Source organism: Amblyomma mixtum, chromosome 8, assembly GCF_055824585.1.
Source record: "Amblyomma mixtum isolate Tamu chromosome 8, ASM5582458v1, whole genome shotgun sequence".
NCBI lineage: Eukaryota > Metazoa > Arthropoda > Arachnida > Ixodida > Ixodidae > Amblyomma > Amblyomma mixtum.
In genome coordinates, this window is record NC_143019.1 from 10,649,582 (window position 1) to 10,670,851 (window position 21,270).

The window sequence follows — 21,270 nt, forward strand, 5'->3', positions numbered from 1 at the left end:
ATTGGCTGAAAATAGTGACGAGTAATGGTTGCATAACTTTGCTGCTTCTATGTCCATGCCCGTACATAAATAGACATGTTCGAAGCTTGCCTTTGCTAATGGGTAGTTTTTGAGCGATTTCTGGAAAGCGACTGGTCTTTTTATCAGATATTATTTCACAGGCTTTCTTTGGGGCGAGTACGCTGCAAAAAGGAGCGCTTGGCCTGTCTATCTGCATATCCTGTGCGCTGTGCGTAGCGCGGTGATGTATTCTATCTTAATCCTTTTACATTTTGTGGTTGTAGTGCACAGTATGAATTTTTATCACTTCTGTCACGGGTGTCGTGCCTGAATTATTTTTCTATGTTTACCCTGCCTACGGTCATGAAATGGCCATCTTTCTGTATGTACAATATGGAAACTTTATAAATAAATGCTAGCCCAATATTCCTCAAATAGAGGTCTGTTTTGAATGTATTTTGTTATTCAGAGCACTGTAGGCCATTATTATGGCTAGAGCCTTAAGTGTTTCACTTAAATGAACTTAAAAAAATCAAGAATTGGCTCTGCATCAAGGTGGCTTAAAGGAACGCACTCACGTGATACCCTTGTTCTTAAATACGCATAAGTGACAGTTGGTGTGTCTCATATGAGCCACTGCCCTTTTAGTGCACGGTGCGAAGCCCGTCTAGGCTCCTCACTGGTGATCAAGGTTACCATCCGCATATACTATCAGATTCAGATTGCTAGCTCAGCTTACTTTGTTGTTATTAGGCAACTCTATAGCCCCTGTGAAAGGGTTAGAAGTGACATTTCGACATGCACCGTCCAGCTGGGTCCCACAAGAGATGCATGCAGGCAAAGATGCTGACATTTGGTGAAGCGCGCAAATCGGCAATGCGTTCTGGTACCCCAGCACCCTGAGGATGTGCTATACGGTGTGCTTGCGCGCTCATGTAACGTTTTTGACTCCTTGCATTCGGCCTCCGTAGGCTTTCCCCAGTATATACACAGCCTGGGCTCTCTGCTTGACAGTGTCAAAGGATAGGCATTCGATGTTTGGGCTGCCCGAGCAATACCAATTACTAACCCGATGACCTTCAATTGGCAGAAGTTGGAGTTATCAAAGGAAGACCTCAGTCCAGTGGTGTCGACTGGTTCCCATAACGTCGTGGTTAATCCCATTTCACGAAGGCACTTGCCAATCATCTGCGATTTCAGGCCAGGGGGTTAACCACGTCGTTATCAGAAATTGTCAACGCCATTGGCTGGAATGCCTTATTGAGGGGAATTCGCTGCTGCGTTTTTGAGTTGTATTGGGCTATGGAGTCTTTTGCGATTCGCCCGATTGAAATGCGGGCACCTATGACGGCGGGGACTTTATCTCGATGCAAAAAATCTAATCCACCTCGTCGTCGAAAGTGGGAGCAAACATAAAATAACCTCGCTCTTCAGATATGCGTCTTTCCTGCTGATATGCAATCAGCAAAACTAGTAGTCATTTCTAAGAAAGGCGATGAGCGCATCCTGGCTAACTACAGGCTTGTATCGGTTATTGCATATTTTTCTAAAAGTCTGGAACAAATAATCCATCTAAGGCTTCGCAAATTTATTGACAAGCGCTCGTTAATAACCGATTACCGGTATGAATTCGCGCTCAACAGATCAACAGAACACGCCCTACTAGCGCAGAAAGTATATATACTCACTTGTTTTGAAAAAAAAAAAAATGTTGAAGCTCGACATTTTTGTCGATTTCACCAAAGCATTTCATTATTAAGCACTGTATCCTCTTTGCAAAAATGGAACATTAAGTCATTCGCCGTCTACCCCTAAGCCTTATCATACTTATCAAGGCTCCCTACCCCAGTACGTACAACCACTGCTGCACTGACATACTAGCCATAACAAGAATAGTATTTTCGGACTCCTCCTCCTTAACATATATCGAAACGATATCCCTAACTTAATCTAGAAAGCGGAATACGTTATATACGCGGACGACATCAATCAGCCTTTTATTCAGCTCTGAAAACATTTTATCACTGACTGACACTGCTAATGAGGCCCTGTTCACCTTAAAAACATACGCACTAAATTAGTATCTAAAAATAAATAAGAAAAAACTGCTTATTTACTTTTCTACACTGAGGGAAAGCACGTGCTGAATCCGCAGCCAGAATATCTAGGTTCCGGTAATATGTGATATATAGATAGTGTCAGATCTCTTGGCATACTGCTTATATGGACAATGACATGGTATGCCCACGTTGAAGCAGTCTCCCTTTCCCTTTCTTGATATATTGGAATAATGTGCCGCCATAAAAATGTTCTTTTTCCTTTACAGGTGAACATGAATCTGTATTTTGCGTTTTCCTACTCGTCTTTAAGTTACTATTTTCTTGTGTGGGTAAATACGACTGCCGCAAATGTTAACAAGCTTTCTGTTCGACAAAAAAGAACGTTTAGTGCTATATCCAATGCATCGTATGATTTACCGAATACACCAATATTCTATGAGAACAGGATTGTGTCCGTGAGACGATTGTTTTACTCTACGTTTAAATGTTTTTGTATAAGATGACACTATCTTTCCTAATTTTCTACCACTTAAACCTCGCCGATACCCTTATGAGGTTAGAAGATTTAACTTTTACGCAACACTACAAATCAAGACTACGGGTTCGTGATGCTCAGGTCTATTTTACCTCGTATTCTAAACACATCCTTGTCTAATGAACTTAGCACTTTGTAACTGCCTTCCATTCGTAATCTCTACATATAAATGCGCTGTTAGCACGAAACTTATTCTCTTTTTGTGGAAAAGCACCACGCCTGAAATGCTGATTGTCGTGGAACCAGGATGTACTCTCCATTTCTTCTTTTTCTCTTTGTTGTGCAAACAGGTATTTCATGATACATTTGTCTTTATATTCTTGCACGCCGAGTTGTGCACTGAGTGATGTTGTAATTGGTACTTCTGAATGCTTGTGCTTGAGTCATTTTTGAAATACTTTATTTATCTTATTGCTTGCTGTCAATACTTAGGGGCGGTGAGGCCAGTCAAGCGAGGATTCAACACTGCCCTTTTCTTGCCGTCCGAGTTATTTTTTGTATTCCTAGAAAAACTGAAGTAAAAAAATGAAATGGAAATAGAAGTGTATGGAAGAAACACGTACCACATTTTAAGACGGCACACAGTGTGTTATCACGTGCACAAAAATTTTTATTACGCAAAATCCATTATTATAATAATGCAATCTGCACGTGCTCATAGGCCATGTAGTTTGCAACTTTTATTGAGACGATTTATTTCGACGGAGGGGCGCTGCAAGAAATTCAGTGCGATCTGAAAATGTTTAAAGAAAGCCTCTTGTAAGACGAGAGAGAGGCCAGCATTGGGGGCCTTGCTTCCTAATTTGAATGGTACACGACCAGTAGCCTCTTCCTCTGTCTGTTTCCTCTTTAATACGAGTAGGTGGCGCTGTTGAGCAGGGCGAACGGCACGCCGTCCTTTCCGGTGCAGATGCACACCTCCTTGCAGCCGGCGTCCAGCTGGATGACGTAGCAGTCACGTGGGCACACCCTGGGCGGGCACTCCTCGCACTCGCAGACGGGGCAGCTGCCGCGGGCCAGGCGACGGGTGCAGGCCTGGTTCTCCTTGGGCTGGCAGGAGAAACGGCCCGTGGCCTGGCCGCATGGCGCTGCAGTGTGCATGCGCGGAGAGAGATTGGGTCAGTGCATAATGGAATCAGACAGCGCAAGGGCCACTTTAACGAGATGAGGTGTAAGCCTTATGGGCTTGCGGCCCAAGCAGCCGGAGCTATACTTTATCTTTGACATCATCATCAGTCAATTATCACCTGATCTAGCACAATCGCACCTACCGTTAGCCTTGCAAAATACCGTTCTGCGTCTGCCTACGTAACACTTTGTCCTGACTACATCTTCCCATATGAGCCTAAGCTCCCCCCGAAACTTCCAGCCGGTAACACTTACTTTTCGTTGCAAACTCTTATGTTACTGAATTATGTTTGTTTATTGGGGTTTAACGTCCCAAAACGACGCAGCCTATGAAGGACGTCATAGTGAAAGGCTCCGGAAATTTCGACCACCCTTGATTCTTTAACGTGCGCTGACATCGCACAGCACACGGGCCTCTAGAATTTCGCCTCCATCGATATTCGGCCGCCACGCCCGGGATCGAACCCGCGTCTTTCGAGCCAGCAGCCGAGCGCCGGAACCACTGAGCCACCGCGGCGGGGCTTCACTGACTTAAGTCACACCTAATCAATGGTTCGCATCAAGTGTAGGACTCGAATCTATCTTCTCCTTTTGACTTCAGCTGGGACATATAGCAGTTGTAGTAGCAGTTACAGTAGTAGTTGCAGTAGTAGCAGTAGTAGGTTATAGCACCAGTAGTGGCAGTGGTTTATATCGTTTTAAGAAACGAAAAGGAAGGGAACAGATTGGGGCCGGCCATGCAGACTGCCACATATTCGTCGGTCACTTGATGTGCATTAGCCGGAAGTAAAAAGGATAGGGTAGGAAGTAAGCAGGTGAAACAGAGATAGGAGATATAGTAAGGAAGGATAGCACAGCGGCACTATTTGCCAATATAAGCAGCACTCACAGACATAAGTAAGTGCTAATTGCTCGCCCATGAGTATTGTGTCACGTTTAAGATGTAACAGTACCGACATTTCTGGTGTTTAGTCCGTGGGTTATAGATGCGCAGTGATAAAAGTTCTTGAACATAAAATCCAGCCCCCTGCGGGCTGTCTGTAGGCCCGAACTGTACAATAATTTATTTTTCAGTACAGCCCATTATACAATTAAATGCCCAAAGCGATTGTATCACTATGTTTGGTAGTACTTGCGCTTTGCTTCTGTTACAGACGTGCTGCCGAATGGTTGCACGCATGCTTACTCGTGCCACTTGCTATCTCGATTTAGAGGAACGCACACCTAGTCACAAGTGTGTCTGCGGGTAATAGAATCCTACAACGCGATGTCAAGTGGTCTTCAACGATTTGTCTAAAGCAGGCTTGCGAACGTCTGCGCCGATGAGGAAGGTACGAGTCTAGATACCGATAAAAAAACGCGTCTTCTTTCGACCCAGGAACCAGAGGTTTTTAACCATGGTTGTGCGTGCATTTTTATGCACGCACTGCACACCTGGGCCCTGCGGACTACGTTCCCAGCGCGGAAAATCCTGCAAAAAATGTTTTTTTCGGAGCCCAATTTGTGCCATCACACTGGCCGCGAACTGTATACCTGAAATTACGGTAATAATATTTTGTTGTGAGGATAGGAAAGACGCATGCACCATCCATCTCGGTGTGAAGGTCTGTCCCGAGCCTTCTGGGCAGGGATGATGAAGGAGTGCGTTTTTGAAGCCTTGTTTTCGAAGATTGCGCATCAATTTGTCGTAATCAAGCCCGAGGCACTGGTAGTTGGTTAGAAAAAACTTCTTCATGGACCGATAGTGCTGGAAACATTGTACCGTTGCTATACCATTTTTCAACTGGAGGTGACATAGCAACGGTATAGCGTTGCCTTTACACTCGAAACGGTATAGGCAAAGAAGATACCCACCCTCGTCCAACATAAGCCTGTACACTATAAGAGCAGAAAATAAAGAAACACAGCAATGATCAGTCCACTCCCCTTGATCACGATTCAGTAGTCGCCATCTTACTTATGTCCACGCTGTGAACACCGACGACATCACGAAGATGACATTAGCAATGTCTCCAGCTTGTTCGTAGACAACTAATAGACACACAAAGAAAATGCCAGACATGGAGGAACGCCTTCTTTGCGATGGCGCTACGCCTTCACAGTCATTGCCCAATTTGTCTGACAAGGGGAGGAACTTCTGCGAAACTGCCGCCCGTCGCGAGTCTGCGACGTTAAGTGGCAGACAGATCGCAGCAACGTTTTCCGCGTATGACGGGTGCGCGGAGGCAAGTCGCGTATGGCAGCCATAATGCGTACTCACTGTCGCAGTTGCACGTGTAGCATTCGCCCGTCGTGTCCGGCACGCAGAATCGTCCCTCCTCGCACGGTTTGACGCGGATGGGGCATCCCTGGGGTAGGGACTCTGGGGAAGATAGCGAGAAAAATTCACGTAAAAATAAAAGAACAGAAGGAGAGCAGTGAGCGCCGAGAATAATAAATGGAAAGCGTTGCAGGTATGAACGGTAACCATAGCCTTCCTTCCATCATGTCTTATACGACCTAAATCTTAAGGGTCCCGCCAATAAACAGAAAAATAAATAAACCTCTTCTCCAAAGGCAGCATTCAGAGTGGAACACAAAGAAATAAGAATGAACTACTCCCGATACATCGACACAGGCACAGCACAGTCACCAGGTTCTAACTGGATGCCTTAAATATTTAGAGCAGGAGCTTTACTTCACGACAAAGCTGCAAAAGCCGTTTCGTCGCTGGAGCCTGACCTAAACAAACAAATAAATATTGCCGCGACTGGCTTTCAAACCCTCGGCGGCACGAAGAGATCATCTTCGCTGGCCATTGCTCGAGAGCACTATGATATCTTCGCGGAAGATCACGCCTCGTGTTGAACTGCAACCATGCTGCAGCACACTCTCTCGCGCTGTGCACTGCGCATTGTCGTCTTCATCAACTTCCCTCTGCGGCGCTAACAGCTCAGATTATCTTAACCTCGATCAGACCTCAACCTCAGTCTAATATCGTGCAAACTACATGCGCTTTCGAAAAATATGCAGGAAATGTAACCTTTACAGTGTGCGTAATTAGCCAAAAGAGCCAAATTCTGTCCAGCCACAGTGCGAAGGGTAATCGCGTTTTCGAAATTCTCAAAACTGATATGGCTATCACTAAGGGCCGGCTACAAATCTCTAATTGAAACTAGGCGCCTAACTCTAATAGTTAAAAACTTAATTACTAAAATTTAGTTAACCGGCTTACTACTTAAGACTAGTCAGCGTTTTCTTGTGCCCGCCAACACTGCTAATACTATGCTAAAAGGCCATAATTCTGCCTCAAAAAACCTATTTTTGAGAATTACTTATAGTATACCCTGAAACACCCTGTATTCCCAAATGAACGCGTCACGTATTTTCGTGCAGCTAAGGGGGCCGTTGCGGGGGTATCACGAGAACAGGCTCGAAGAAGAGGTCACACTCACTGTTGGCTACTGGGTCATCTGTAAAAAAGAAAAAAGAAACAAAAGTTTGTTATCAAAAAACCTTACGGCGAACATGACAGCTCAGGCAGTGCATGAGCTATACTCACAGCAGTCGCAGTGACTCTTGCATCCTTTCTCGGGTGTCCGGCACTCATACCCCACGGGACAGCCGAAGGCCACGTCTTTGCACGCCGGTTTGGCGTGTACTTTGGTTTCTGCAGGAAGAAGGTGTATCAAAATGAGCCGTTAAACTTTGAAATAAAAAGAAAAGCACACAATTCCTACGCACTGCACCCTCAGCCAAGCTGAAAACTGGCCTCCAAAAATTGTATGCATTGACCGACTACAGACGTTCCGCACAGATTAAAGTGCGTTGCACTGATGGACAAAAACGTGTAAACGAAAATGAGTGGAATCAAAGAGGCAACCCTACATCTGACTGCAACCAACTACCTACGATAAACGCCAGTAGCGACTGAAACTAAGAATCTAAGAATCTTCTGTCAAAATGATTGCTCAGCTAATTTCCTAAACTAATCATCACTATCATGAACGAAAGTCAAATTTACTCATGCTTGCCCTTGTTACATTCATTGTTGTCTTCTTTGTTATGTGTATCATAACCCTTTGTTTTCTATCAACTAACCACTTATATAACGCTGACTGCACAGGGTCTACAGACAATCTGTCAACTTTGGAACGCTTGTAAGGGGAGGGGTCGAGGGTAGCACGTCGACCCCCAGGACATATATCAGAAGCCTCCATTCTGAAATAAAGTGCACAAGGGATCACGTGATTCAAGATTGCACCTACACATACAGTGTCACTGGCCAGCTTGAGAGCGCGGGACCGTTCGGTTGTGACACAACACGCTAATACGATGACCCCTTTCGGTGTACATCAACCAATGTAAAACAACAAAATTACCAGTCATTTGAGATAAGACATAACTGCCGCTAGTGTAGAAAAAAAAAAACGTTTACATCTCATATTTTTTCGTGCATTTCCACGCCTCTTTATACTGTATACAGGGTGTCCAGGTCATCTTTAGCCAAGGGTTACAAAATAAGATATAAACTTGCAACGTCGCGCTTGCAGACTGGCTCGCGCGGGCGCCGCAACCACCGTGAACATATCGGCCTGCCGGAGCAATGAAGTCGTCGCGCCTTGCCAGCAGCTCATTTCGTTCACTCAAGCCACGGTTGAGAGCAGCACAATCGTGGCGCGCGAATGCGCTAGTTTCGTGATTTTTTTTTGTATTTCGCGGGCTTTCTTTTGGGCTCAGAAAAAATATACACGTGAGGCTTTCTTTATAGCAAATAAATAGAATGGGGGTTTCTGAAGGTGCTTTCCAACTTTGCTATTCACATCTGCTGTCTAAAGTCAATATTTGCGCATTTAGAAAAATTATCTTAATTACTAATTAATTAATTGCAGAACTAAAATTGCCTATGATGCACAAGCCGGTTGGTAGCTGTATGTAAGTGGTTTCCCTAACCTACCTCAAATATCTTATTTTTTAACCCCTGCTAAAGTTAGCCCGGACACCCTGTATAAGGACATCTTCGGCCCGAACATGCACTTTCGTGACTGCTTACGGCGTTTTAGAGTAATGAAAACAGGCATAGACGAAAATCGTGCCTAGGAAAAGACGTTCACAACGAGTCAAATGAAGAAACTAAGGCAGGGGTCTTACACATGCGACCCAGGAGACCCTGTCGTGCAGTCGGTCGGTTTTAAAGATCTCAGCCTCTGCACCGGAAACAATGGGCCAGTGACGTTTGTGCTATCTTATTCACCTGTATAGCATATCAGTGTTGATGTGCGCTCTTTGACGGCAGCCACATGCTAAGCGCGTCTTGCTTGTAATTCAGCGGCTCGACTTGCTTTGTTTGGAAATCAAAGGCATGACCTGCGATACTTCTGCTGTGGTGTATATATCCTGATTTGGGTCACCGCTTGATATTCGTTACATCTGCAGATGGGATACCCTTGATCATGAGGAATGTTCTGGACAATTCTTGACAAAATCATTTTTCAACGGGAAAGAGTTCATGAGCGCAATGTTTTCATATATGGTCAGATTTCAGTATATCCGCAGATGTCCTGTCGGCAGGCTTCAATTTTTTTCTTTTTTTTTGCTATTAACGTTTTTACTATCGCGAAAAGCATTCCCTATTGGTTTTCTATGGCAGTCTTAACTGCTGGGTGCTAGCGATGGAAACATTATAAAAGAAAGCTTCTACAACATATTGGAAGAATAGGCCATTACCTTTAATATTTCTGTACAAGTACCTTACAGTTTTTTCACATTGAAAATTTTCGCCCAAGAATGTCGGACGATCCGGCAGGCTACTCCGGATCAGGGTGATAAGGATGAACCGTAACACATTCGCATAAAACTATTGCCCACACATACAAGGTGTTTCACCGAAAATTTTGCACAGTTTTTAAAAATAGGCTTTCTGAGATAGAAGAGCGCTGCTTTTGGCATAGCGTTATCAGCGGCGTACTACATCAGAATAAAACTAAGGCCTGCTAACTAGCAGGCTTTGTTTTAGCAGTGGTTTAACAGTGGTTATGGTGCTCGGCAGACCCGAAAGACGCGGGTTCGATCCCGGCACTGGCGGTCGAATTTCGATGGAGGCGAAATTCTAGAGGCCCGTGTACTATGCGATGTCAGTGCGTGTTAAAGAACCCCAGGTGGTGGAAATTTACGGAGACCTTAACTACGGCGTCCCTCATAACCTGAGTCGCTTAGGGACATTAAACCCTTTAAATCAAACCAAACCAAAGCACAGGCATTTTCGCTTCCAGGAAAGTAATAAAGGCGGAATTAATGACGGAGCGTGCAGTAAAAGAAACAGCATGACCACGTAGGCAAATACCCGAATCAGCAAATACCCGAATTTTGGCCACCTCACATTTCCGTTTTTCTGATACTTGGAACATATGGAATGTTTCGCAATTGGTAATATCAAAGAGCTATGGGATCAATATAATACTGCACATTGCCTTTTTACCTTTTTGCACCAGTGACTCTAAGCAATTGCTCGCACGAAACAGGAAAAAGACTTTCAGAATGATCCCACAGCAGTGATCACTCCGGCATGCGCAGACTTAATTAGTGTCAGGTAGGCTTTGCCCCAAGCGTAATTGGTTCGCTTGCGGTAGCCGTCACCTCGCTCTCGCAGCTTTCGTTCAGCTGACAGTGTTTTCTACGGCGTGCATCTGTCGGTATCGGCAGGTCAAGCGACCCAGGAAAGGAGGGCTGCAACGTGCAGATTGCAACTCCCGACACCACGGTTCTCAGCACATGTGGATTACCCGCTGCAGTGGTTCAGTGATTACACAGTTCGCCTTCTCAGATGGAAGACGTGGGGTCAAATCTCGGCCCCGTTTCGACTAATGCGAAACGAAATGAGCGCTGGTGTTGTGTAAAGTGTGAGTGCATTTTGAATAAAAATGGCTGAGGCTTAACTTGGTTAAGCCTGGAGAATGCGAAGCATCATCGTGTCGCGTAATTTGGAGGCGCACAACCACAGCGACGGCGCGAGGTGGGCCCCCGTTTCTCCACTACCGTGACGTCATCGTGTCACGTGGTGTGACGTCATGTATCACGTGATTTGGAGGCGCACAACCACAGCGACGGCGCGAGGTGGGCCCCCGTTTCTCCACTGTCGTGACGTCATCGTGTCACGTGGTGTGACGTCATGTATCACGTGATTTGGAGGCGCACAACCACAGCGATGGCGCGAGGTGGGCCCCCGTTTCTCCACTGTCGTGACGTCATCGTGTCACGTGGTGTGACGTCATGTATCACGTGATTTGGAGGCGCATAACCACGGTGAAGGGCTGAAGCGGTAGCTAAAGTAGTATGCTTCGCATAATATGCGCCGCGGTAGTTCAGCGGTTAAGGAGCTTTTCTACTGAGCCGGAGTACCCGGGTTCGAACCCGACCGCGTTTCGATGGAGGCATAAAATCGCCCGTGTGATGCATGTGCGATGTCAGTGCACGTGAAAGATCCCCAGGTGGTGGAAATTATTCCGAAGCCCTCCACTCCTGCACCTCTTTCTCTCGCTCTTCTTCCACTCCCTATTTTATACCTTCCCTTAAAGCGCGGTTCAGGTGTCCACCGATATATGACACAACTGCTCCGCCGTTTCCTTTCCTGAAAAACGATTTTCCATGATTCACTCTTCTCTGCCACTTGCCACGGCAGCAGACATGAAAGTGTGAACGCCGGAGCAACTGTTTGCTTGCCCTTATTTTATTAAGGCGGAAGCCTTTAATGCCTCATCGTTGTAAGCAGAAGTTGTCGACAGAAATTTCACGCTTTTCAATTGGTCGAAGCGGTCATGACGTCACAGCGCGCGAATTTCAAACGGGGCCAAGTGTACTTTGGGTAGTAATCATGCAACCATTACAGGGATCGTATAGTGATGCTCCAAGTAAGTGCGAATGAGTTGAGTTAATTGCCTAATTAGCCTAATTAACCTTTATAGTGAGGTCTGATAAATAAATAAAACTGAGTAGGAAACTGGTCGAGCTCGGGAATCGAACCCCGGTCTCCGGAGTGCGAGACGAGCACGCTACCACTCCGCCATGCCAGCTGGGTGGTTTGGAATGAACAAAGGCGCGTCTGGTGTATACGGTGTTTTCGTTCACTCCCATCTTCCTTCCCGTTACGGCGAGGTTCAGGTGTCCACCGAGGTATGTGAGACAGATACATTCCCTTTCCTCAAAAACCAATTTACCGACGAGCAAGGCGTAAAACCGAACGGGCGATGGCGTTCTGTGGACTCTCTGGCAGCGTTGCAAGACGCTGTCGCGTTCCACTCTTGGAGGCGAAGCTTAACATCTTAACCACACATCAGTGACACAAGCAGCAACACTGCGCTTAAGGCTTTCGCCTCAACGCACTTTAGGACAACAAAGTGCCCCCTGAATTTTTTATTTAGAACAATATGCTGGAGGTTTGTTGCGTAAACTACAAGACCACGTAATTTTCTTGTGTCTCAAAATGTTGATAAACATTCTGCAGAGCTGATCCGTGCAAGTGGCAAGCAAAGCCTGCGCAGCTACACGGGCTCATTAATAGAACAGGCAGTGTCTGGACGTCGCTTCGGCGAGCGCGGCTTCGGCCGCTTCTTTTTGAGCAGCGTCCGCTCCGGCGGACGCAGTTGTTGCTGCGACGCGCGTCTTTTCTTTCCTTTTTCTCTTTCCTGTGATCTTTTAACTCTCTTCTATCTGCACGTGGCAGCGGTGGTGGCTTGACTAGAGCCAGTAGCAGGCCCGTGCAATTTCCTCTTCATCCTTCTCTGTCACAACAACAACAACAACGTCTTGCGAAGATTTCAAAGCTATCTTGATTAGCCATTTTTTCTGAGAATAGATGCAACGTGCACGTCGCGGGTAACCATGCAAGGCCAAACATTCCCGGCAACGTTCGTCGTGCTAGCCGAGCGCTCCCAGGGCGTCACCCTCGGCATGGACTTTCGAACCGAAAACGGTGCCGTTATTGATCTACAATCGCAGTCCATCAAGTTCTCGACGTAGAAGGCCATATCCGTCGATAGTGTTCTCCTAGCGGCGCTGCACATTCTAGACGAACACGTGGCCGTGACTCCACGTTCCAGTGTAATGGTAACCTTCAGCTCAAAGAAAATGCGGCAAATTGAGCATGTCGTGGAAAGCAATCAGCTGCTGCTTCCAAACAGAGGAATTTCCGTTGGCATGGCGGTTGTCTTCAGCGAAGATAGCAAGGTCAACGTTCTCCTCACAAATTTCAGCAGCGAACACCACCTTAACGCGGGGACAACTGTGGCGTATATTGACGCTCTTAGTTAAACTGGGTGTGTGCACAGTTTAAGAACTGCTTCAACAACTGAGTCCGACGGACTTGCTGGTGTTAAGTACGACATTAACCCAACCCTGCTGCTCGAGCAGCGAGATCAAGTTCGGGAACTGCTCAATCACTACCGTAGTGCCTTCGCGTCGTCGCCACGCGTCGGGCGGACGCATCTTGGGAAACATCACATTATTACCGATGAAAAAGTCCCACCACTGACAGTCACCTTATCGAGTGTGTACGATAGAACGTGGGGCTATCAGCCCACAAGTGAAAGAATTGTTCGCCCACGGCGTTATACGCCCTTCTAGGAGCCCGTGGGCGGCACCTGTAGTGCTTGTGAAGAAGAAGGAGGCACCTTACGATTGTGCTTTGACTAACATCGGTTCAGCAACATCTGTAAAAAGAATGTGTATCCGCTGCCCAGAACTGAAGACGCCTTGGATCGCTTATGCAACCCCAGATATACCTCCTCCATGGACATGAAGGCTAGGTGTTGGCAGATTGAGGTAGACGAGAGGAACAGCGAAAAGACGGCATTCATCTCTACGAGTTTCAGGTGATGCCATATGGTCTTTGTTCGGCATCCGCGACTTTCTAAAGGCTCATGGACACCGTTCCTGCGGAGTTGAAGTGTCAAACTTGTCTGGACTACCCGGACGACGTCATCATTTTTGCCCCGTCTTTCGAGGAGCCCCTGCGTCGCCTCGAGGAGGTATTGCAGGCCATAAGTTCATGAGGCCTTACTCTAAAAGCAGAAAAATTCGAGTTTCCTGCGAGGAGTTCAAGTTTTTAGGCCATGTCGTGAACCAAGAAGCGGTCCTTCCGGATTCCAAGACAACATCCGCCATTGCCAATTTGCCACCGCAGTACTGGAGTGCTTCCCAAAATGTTCGCTCGACTGATGGTGCAGTGTTTTGAAATTTTTTCAGCAGCAACTGATTTGAGGTGGGTGCAGTGGCGTTTTCGTGTGAGATTTCGCACAACTTTGTTTCTTTACATGCGCACTCCAATAGCGTATTTGTTTGAATCCTATGTTGCTTGGTATCCTTGATTGTTTTCGTGCTTCTTCGGAAGCATTTGCCACTTCATTTTTTTTTTTCACGCGAGGGCATGGCTAATGAATAACCTTTTGATTCGTCTGGGGAATGCGTTGTGTAGTAAGCTTTGCAGGACGACAGCTTATAATGTCCCGTTTTACCTTAAAAGCTTAAACACTTAATACATGATATGTACGTCTGTTCCCGAAAACAAACCGCTGCGTGTTGCTTCGTTAAAGGGGTATTTCTGTGTAGTTGGCACGGGGTATGAACACAACCATTGTCTAGATATTAAATGACATAATAGAAGCCACGATATAAGGAACGGATTAACGTCTCCTGTTTTTTTGTAAAGAACGGAGAGGTCGCGCCTTAACAGAGCCGACCTCTTACGACGAGCCATCACGAACACTGGGGTCTCATGAAGGCGTCTGTTACGGAAGCCATAAGAAGGCGCGGTAAGAAAGAGCACAGTGCGGGTAACATCGTGTACTGGCTAAACGAGAATTGAGGTGTAGCTACAGCGCATAGTTTTCTATCAGCATGAGCGTGCATTTTTAGTTTGAGTGCCTGTCTTACCTCACGATACATAAAACAAGGTGATGCTCGGATCACTATGTTTCGCGGCAGATTGTAATTCTATACACGCGCTTTCAAAATCATACTTAAAGGTTCTTAATTCCTTAATCATTTGACGCCATCTTCCCTGTTATCGTCTCTTGTGTGTGGAAATCTGCCTTCTTGAGGCTATCATCAAGCCCTGCTCAATCCTTTGTCGTGGGTACTTGTCACTTGAACAGGGAACCGCAAAAAAGAAAGTGACTGGCTCGCGACACCATCCCAGCCGTACAGCACAAACCGAGGAGATATGATTTTCTTTATTTCTAACCGCGGTGTTGGCACGGCATAAAAGACGTTTTCTCGACTTCGGTTGGACAAATTGCCGTGGAGCAGACTACGGCTGTGGACGTACACACAATAGCTGCCCGTCCCCACTGTCCTAATGTGGGTATGGTAGAGTATAGGGCAGCTATTCGGGACCATAGAAGTGTTTCTACGTAGCCAGGCACTACTTAGTGCCTCTGTTGTGACTACGGGACTGCAGTCAAAGTGAATATCTTGAATTTGTTCTTAGTTGCCATTTGTTTTGTTTTGTGCGTGTCTGTAGCTTTATATTTCGGCAGAGCTATGTCCCAACCTGCTATGATCATGCGTCAAGACGGCTGAAGTATTCATAAATAATCTTTTTTCACATATCTCCTAAGAACAATTCTTTTTTGTTCTTTTGTCGGATGTGGTAGGTTGCGTACCAAACACAATTATATCGCTGGCTAAAACAATCAGTGCATGTAGTTTATTAGCCTAAAAATAACAAGAAAAACCAGCTTAAAGGTTTGATTTATTGGGGTTTAACGTCCCAAAGCGACTCAAGCTATGAGGGACCTCGTTAGCTTAAAAATAACAAGAAAAAAAGGAGGGCTTAAAGGAGGGCTCCTCATACAACGAATAAAGTTTTCATGGCAAAATTTCTGCTCTCTTAATTTATGCCTGTCAATGGATTCTACTGCTGCTATGCAGTCGTAGCAATGACAAGAAAATGACAATGACGTAGCGATGACAAGAAAAGATTCTTCAATCGAGTGCGTGTACAATCGTTACTTTCGCTGTTAGTTAAAATCACCATGATTTTTGCAACACAACACAGAAGTCTCATAAAATTAAAACGCCGTGGTTTCTCTTCCTGAACTCACCTTCCTTGGCCGTCGCGACGGAAACGAAAATCAACGCGCACGAGGCGATGAACAGGACCCTGGCCGAAACGTCCATCGCTCACCGACGCGTAGAATTATTCCTGCGGAGACTGGACCTCGAAGAATAAGCGAGGCGAGTTCGTTTTGGGCGAGCGATCACTGCCGGTACAGCTTTACCCTCTCCAAGTGCCCCTTTCAATACCCTGCTTGCCCACTTGCACTTGCGTGCGTGCGTCCGCCTCTAGCGCTCTTCCTGGAAGCGTACCGGAGAAATCCGCGCACCCTCACAAACGCATGAGCACAACCAGCGAACAGAAAGCAAAAACAATGACGCGAGCAACAAACTTGACTGAGTATCTCCCCCTTCTTTTTGCCATGTCTTCGTGTATGAAGTCGCCGTCGTGGCCTAGGATATCCGGTCAAGGCTTGCACGAACTCACACTCTCTCCCCTAAACGCAGTGCGAACAACGTAGATTCAGGAGGATACAGAGGAGGCGGGGGGGGGGGGGGGGGGGGATGTGAGAGGATGTACGGTGCGTCTTGAAGAGCTGTAATACGTGGCTAGGAGAAGTTGCAGAGAGCGTGAATCCGCATGTAACCGTTTTCTTGGCTGTGCCGGTCAGGAATAGTGGTCGACGGTGGCCCGACGTTGGGCGTTCCAAGGCTATGCATACATCCGCGGCTGTCTCTTTTTGCGCGCACGACGCATTGGATAAGGTTGGCGTCAAAACGCAGCGTCGGTGGTGTCAAAAGAAGCCGGCGTGTTGTAGACTCACTCGGCAAGTATTTCTGCGCCCGTTTGTCAGTTCCCTTGGAGGGCTGTCAAGTGGATTGTCGCTTTGACGCAAACCCGTCGAGAAGTCCGCGAGGGAGAAGTGGCTTTATTTTTTGTAATTTTTAATTGAACTATAGTCAAGGCCTTCCTACTGGTACGTTGGCTCGGGCAGAAGAAGGAATTGGCAGTGATTCGCTTACTGCGCAGTAATTGGTTCTTTCTGGGCTAAAAAAGCGTTCTTGCGTGTTTTGTTGGCCACCCACCTCGAAACCGATTAAATAAACTGCGTGCTTTGAGGCTTACTGTGTCGTGCAGATAAAGTTGGCGGATACTGGGAGAATACTGAAACCAGCGCTTGTCTTTAACATCGTCTATGGATTTCTGACTTAATACTTTTCTACCACGTGAAGCTTAAACCATAAGTAGAGCTACAAAAGAGATTTCACTACCCTTGGTATGTTCATTCCTGTCTCCAAAAAGATCAGAGGAGCTCCACAGAGCGCTCTCTACTTAGTACAAGTACACTGGTCTATGTTGTCATGTTGCATTCAATTACGTAGCAAGAATTTTAACAAGACTAAGTACGTCGTATTTAGAGCGAAAAACAGCGCTATTACTGATGGTTTTCAACTAAAATTTTCAAAATTCAACTCTGGTTCGTGAAGACTCAATAAAATTTTTGGAAGTAATTTTCGATCAACATCTGCTGTGGAACGACCATACAGATTATTTGCGCAGCAAAGTGTCGCGCTCAGTCGGCATAATCAACACGCTACAATCAATTTTACCAGTCAGATACGAACCACAACTATACTACTTGGTAGTTCACTCTTATATACATTATGGGCTACTCGTATGGGAACACTTACTAATGTAGCAAAATTATTGTCACTACAAAAAAGGGGCTATCCGTGCTATATTCAACGTTTCACTCAGCCAGGATACAGGAGAGGCTTTTACAAAACACAAGTTGCTTAAGCTACAGACAATATATGATAAAAAAAACTGGCTATATACATAAAGGATTTAATAAAATGCAGCGAAGCTATATTTGAAAACACATACCTGCATACGCCTATAGCATGCAATTTTCGAACAACTAATTTTCATATATCAATGTCTCGAACAAATTATGGCCACCAAAAGCTGACATTTGCGATACCGCGACTTTTAAATGTCTACCCACAGCTACTTTCTATGGCAGTGGAAAACAATTGTGACCAAAGCTATAAAAGAGCTGTGCGTGATATGCTACTGTCTTAGCATTGCTGTGTCCGCAAACATTGCTCTTTTTTTTTGAAACCCGTTTTGTTTTGTGTACAGTATTGTCATCTTAGCTTGCGTTCCATGAGATAATTTCGCTGTCGTCAGATGTTCGAATGTTAGCTTTTTTTTTTCCTGTAGGTGGGTAGGCCTCAGTCAGGTGCTTCTAGCGCCTTTTACCTACTCATCCTTAGTTTGCATATGTTTTCTGAAATAAAAATAAATTAATAAAAAAAATTTCCTCGTGGAGAGCGATTGAAAGGAAGCCAAGAATGACCCAAGGGTAGAGTTTCCACCGTCGTTCACGTACTAAGAGACCGTATAGGAGAGGGTATTCAAGCACCCGAAAGTAATAAATTCGAGGTGAATGCAGTTATATTGCGCCGTTCTTGCACATATGTTCCTTATCGACTTTGTAGTACTTCTATCTGCATAGTTTTTTTTATATATACGGTGTTTTCGTTTACAACAAACTTCATAGTTAAGCCAAGAGACGTATCCGGGGCAATATATTTATCCTTGAACGATTCTATTTCATCTGGATTCCTCTATCTCCCACAAGGCTCTCTACTGGTCTCTATTATAGGCTTTGCTATTCGGCGCGGCGAATGTTAGCCATGTAAAAGATCGAAGGAAAGGATTACGTATATTACTATAGGCCTACGCAAACCGACAGTAATCATGATAATAATTGAAAAATAAAATGCCCCGGCCCGTGCCACGAAGTATAACGGGATTAAACAAACCTAAAGAAGAATATTGTTTTATGGTTCATAGGTGTTTAACGTCCCAAGGCGACTAAGGCTATGAGCAACGCTGCAGTAAAGGGCTCCGGAAATTTTGACCCCTTGGAAATTCTTTAACGTGCACCACTGACATTGCACAGTACACGGGCCTCTAGAATTGGAAATTTTTGGGGAATACTGCAAACAAAAATTTTTTAAGATAGAATAAGAAAAAAAATCTGCTTTTTAGCCCGACTGCCGCCAGGAAAACGAAATGACCGCTCTGCGCATTATTTCCTTTTTGCAGGACGAACCAATAGAGCGCTATGAAAGGGGAACCCTAACCAATCTTAAATTATCTTATCTCTTCACGCGATGCGCGACTTCCATCCCCTCACATGTCGCGTTCTCCTGGCGCCGGTCGGGATAGGTAGCATCGGCTTTTTTTTTTTTTTTTGGAGCGGGAGCTCTGCTTCAGGACTGGGACTCGAAGCCGCGGCGGCTCGAACAGAGCAGCTTCGCTGGCCGCTCCTTGAGAGCTAAGAAAGAACTATGCTACCGCAGCAGTCGATATGTGCCTCGTGTTCAACTGCAACACACTCTCGCGCTGTGCATTACGCATCATCTTCATCAACTTCCATCTCTGAAGCGAATAGACCAAATCAGCTGCCCTCGACCAGAGCTTAAGCTGAGTCTAATATTGACGGTAGACGTGCCGACGACCCAGCAAAGCAAGCCGTGAGCCAATCAGACTAAACACACGCTTTCGTACGTCTACTTGGTTCAACTAGGTTAAAACTCTACCATTTCTTGCTTAAAAATGTTTGTTCGGAGTTATTCCTCAATATATTTTTTTTTCCATTTGGTTTACACTCTAAAAGAGTGCGGTGAGGGGCTAGTTGTTACGACATTATGAGAATAAAAAATAACTGTGCAAAAGGGATAAGAAAGAACGGGAAATTATCGAGGCCTTGGAAATCGCGATATTAGGGCCTGACAAGTGTGTTAGAGATGCTTCAGTACACCTGTACTGCAAGGAGTTGGAGTTCCTTGATTCCACGAGATGAGTGTGGCTTTTGTTTTTGTTTTTGTGGTTGGTGCGCATCTGCTGAAGGAAAGAGGAGTTGGTGGAATAAATCAGTTGTCAGTCTGCGTTTGTCCCGTGTGATTCTCTTTCTCTTTTCCCGTCCTTTTGCGCAGTTATTTTTTGTTCTCATAAGGTTTACACTCGTTACCTCATGCCATTGGCTGGAGCATTTAGTTCTTTTCACAGCCTCAACATGGCATTTGTTTATTTGTCATGCAAAACTATCATATGTGGTGTGGGCAAGGAACTATTTTTCTTATTTTTCTGAGCTCACCCTAACTAATGTCGTGTAAACAAACGTGCGTGGATGAATAAATCATTCAATGTCTGCGCTTTCCAAGATGGTTCGGTATGTTTTGTCACCGCCATCGTCTTTTCATATCAGTAGAATTAACTTGCTTTGTAGCATTTACTATCAGCAGCACGATATTTTTATTTATACCAGCTACAGCTAGCTTAACACGTAAGAGAATTTTTTCTCATCCTGCTGGTAAGCTAGGAGAACGACTCATTTCATTAGTGCTTAGGTTCTTCCCTTTGTAAAATATATTTGTTTGCTCATTAGGTAAGGCTACGTAAGCTGACTACGCCATTACCATTCCGGACCAGGCCCGGAGGTTGTCCGCTTGGCTAACTGCATCCAACTGCTCTAGAGATTTGGAGGAAACAACGACGACATAAAGAGTCGTTCTCCTTGGAGGACATCAGCGGAAAGGGCCGGCTATAGCCCATGCCACGATATAGGTTCGAGACCTCGCGAGTTCAATGCTTCTGGCGAAGGAAGAAAGACGAGACGTGAGTGACCTCGACGCTACCTTGTTCGCTCATAAGGGCCCCTCGACCCATGAAGGTCAAGAGCCCGTTGCGAGACTGAGCAGTGGCCTTGTGGTGGGCAAACAGTTTAACCGTGCCGCCGAGTGCCGACGAAGGTACCGTTTCTGTAGGCTTACCACAGAATGCCAGCAACCGAGAATTGGGTACCGCTTTTGCCAAGGGCGTGAAGGGCGCCAGAATTAGTAGAATAATTAGTGGAATACTTGGCTAAGCACAGATTAGGTAACCTGACTTGCCTCGAAGAATTCAACGTGATCATGTTGAATTGAGTAAGTTCCGATAGTTTCGCTGTGCGGTGTTCTTTCTGCAGAAGTACTTTATTTTTTCTTGAAAACCACTCACAAGCACGTTTAGGGCGATCGAATATGGTACACTTAAGAAGCAACGAAAGGTAGATTTCAGGGTGATTCCCTGAGACCCTTTCTTCCACTTTTCGGCAACTTCTGTGGCATAGAAGGTGCGGGTCTTGCGAGATAAGCCTCACGCAAGGCTTTCTTACTGGTGTGTCTGTATGCGACCGGTTATCATCAATGAATAATTAATCGACTGAAACGACTTCGATCTACAGTCTACGTGCATCCGAGCCCCACGCGGGCGATGATTTTGGTTACGAGCCAACTACAGAAGTGCACGCAATAAAGGAATCGATATGTTCTCTCGTTCCACGCTTTTCTAGTTAGAGGCGCCGTGGGATCCATTCTTCCCGCTTACAAAGGCACGCAAGGAACGGTGTTGTTGCCAAGCTGGCCAGATAGGCCTCTCAACCTGGTGCATTGTGGGATCTG

General features: G+C 45.7%; 1 protein-coding gene across 1 annotated transcript; it reads right to left on the reverse strand.

Annotated features, from left to right (window-relative positions):
- Window positions 1-3,184: 3,184 nt before the first annotated feature.
- Window positions 3,185-16,121, reverse strand: LOC149331301 (uncharacterized). Its single transcript, XM_089555447.1, has 5 exons — window positions 15,801-16,121; window positions 7,265-7,372; window positions 7,158-7,175; window positions 5,984-6,085; window positions 3,185-3,683 (listed from the first exon to the last, which is right to left on the reverse strand). Exons 1-5 carry the CDS (start codon window positions 15,874-15,876, stop codon window positions 3,445-3,447), a joined length of 543 nt encoding a protein of 180 aa, XP_089411573.1. The 5' UTR covers window positions 15,877-16,121; the 3' UTR covers window positions 3,185-3,444.
- Window positions 16,122-21,270: the final 5,149 nt, after the last annotated feature.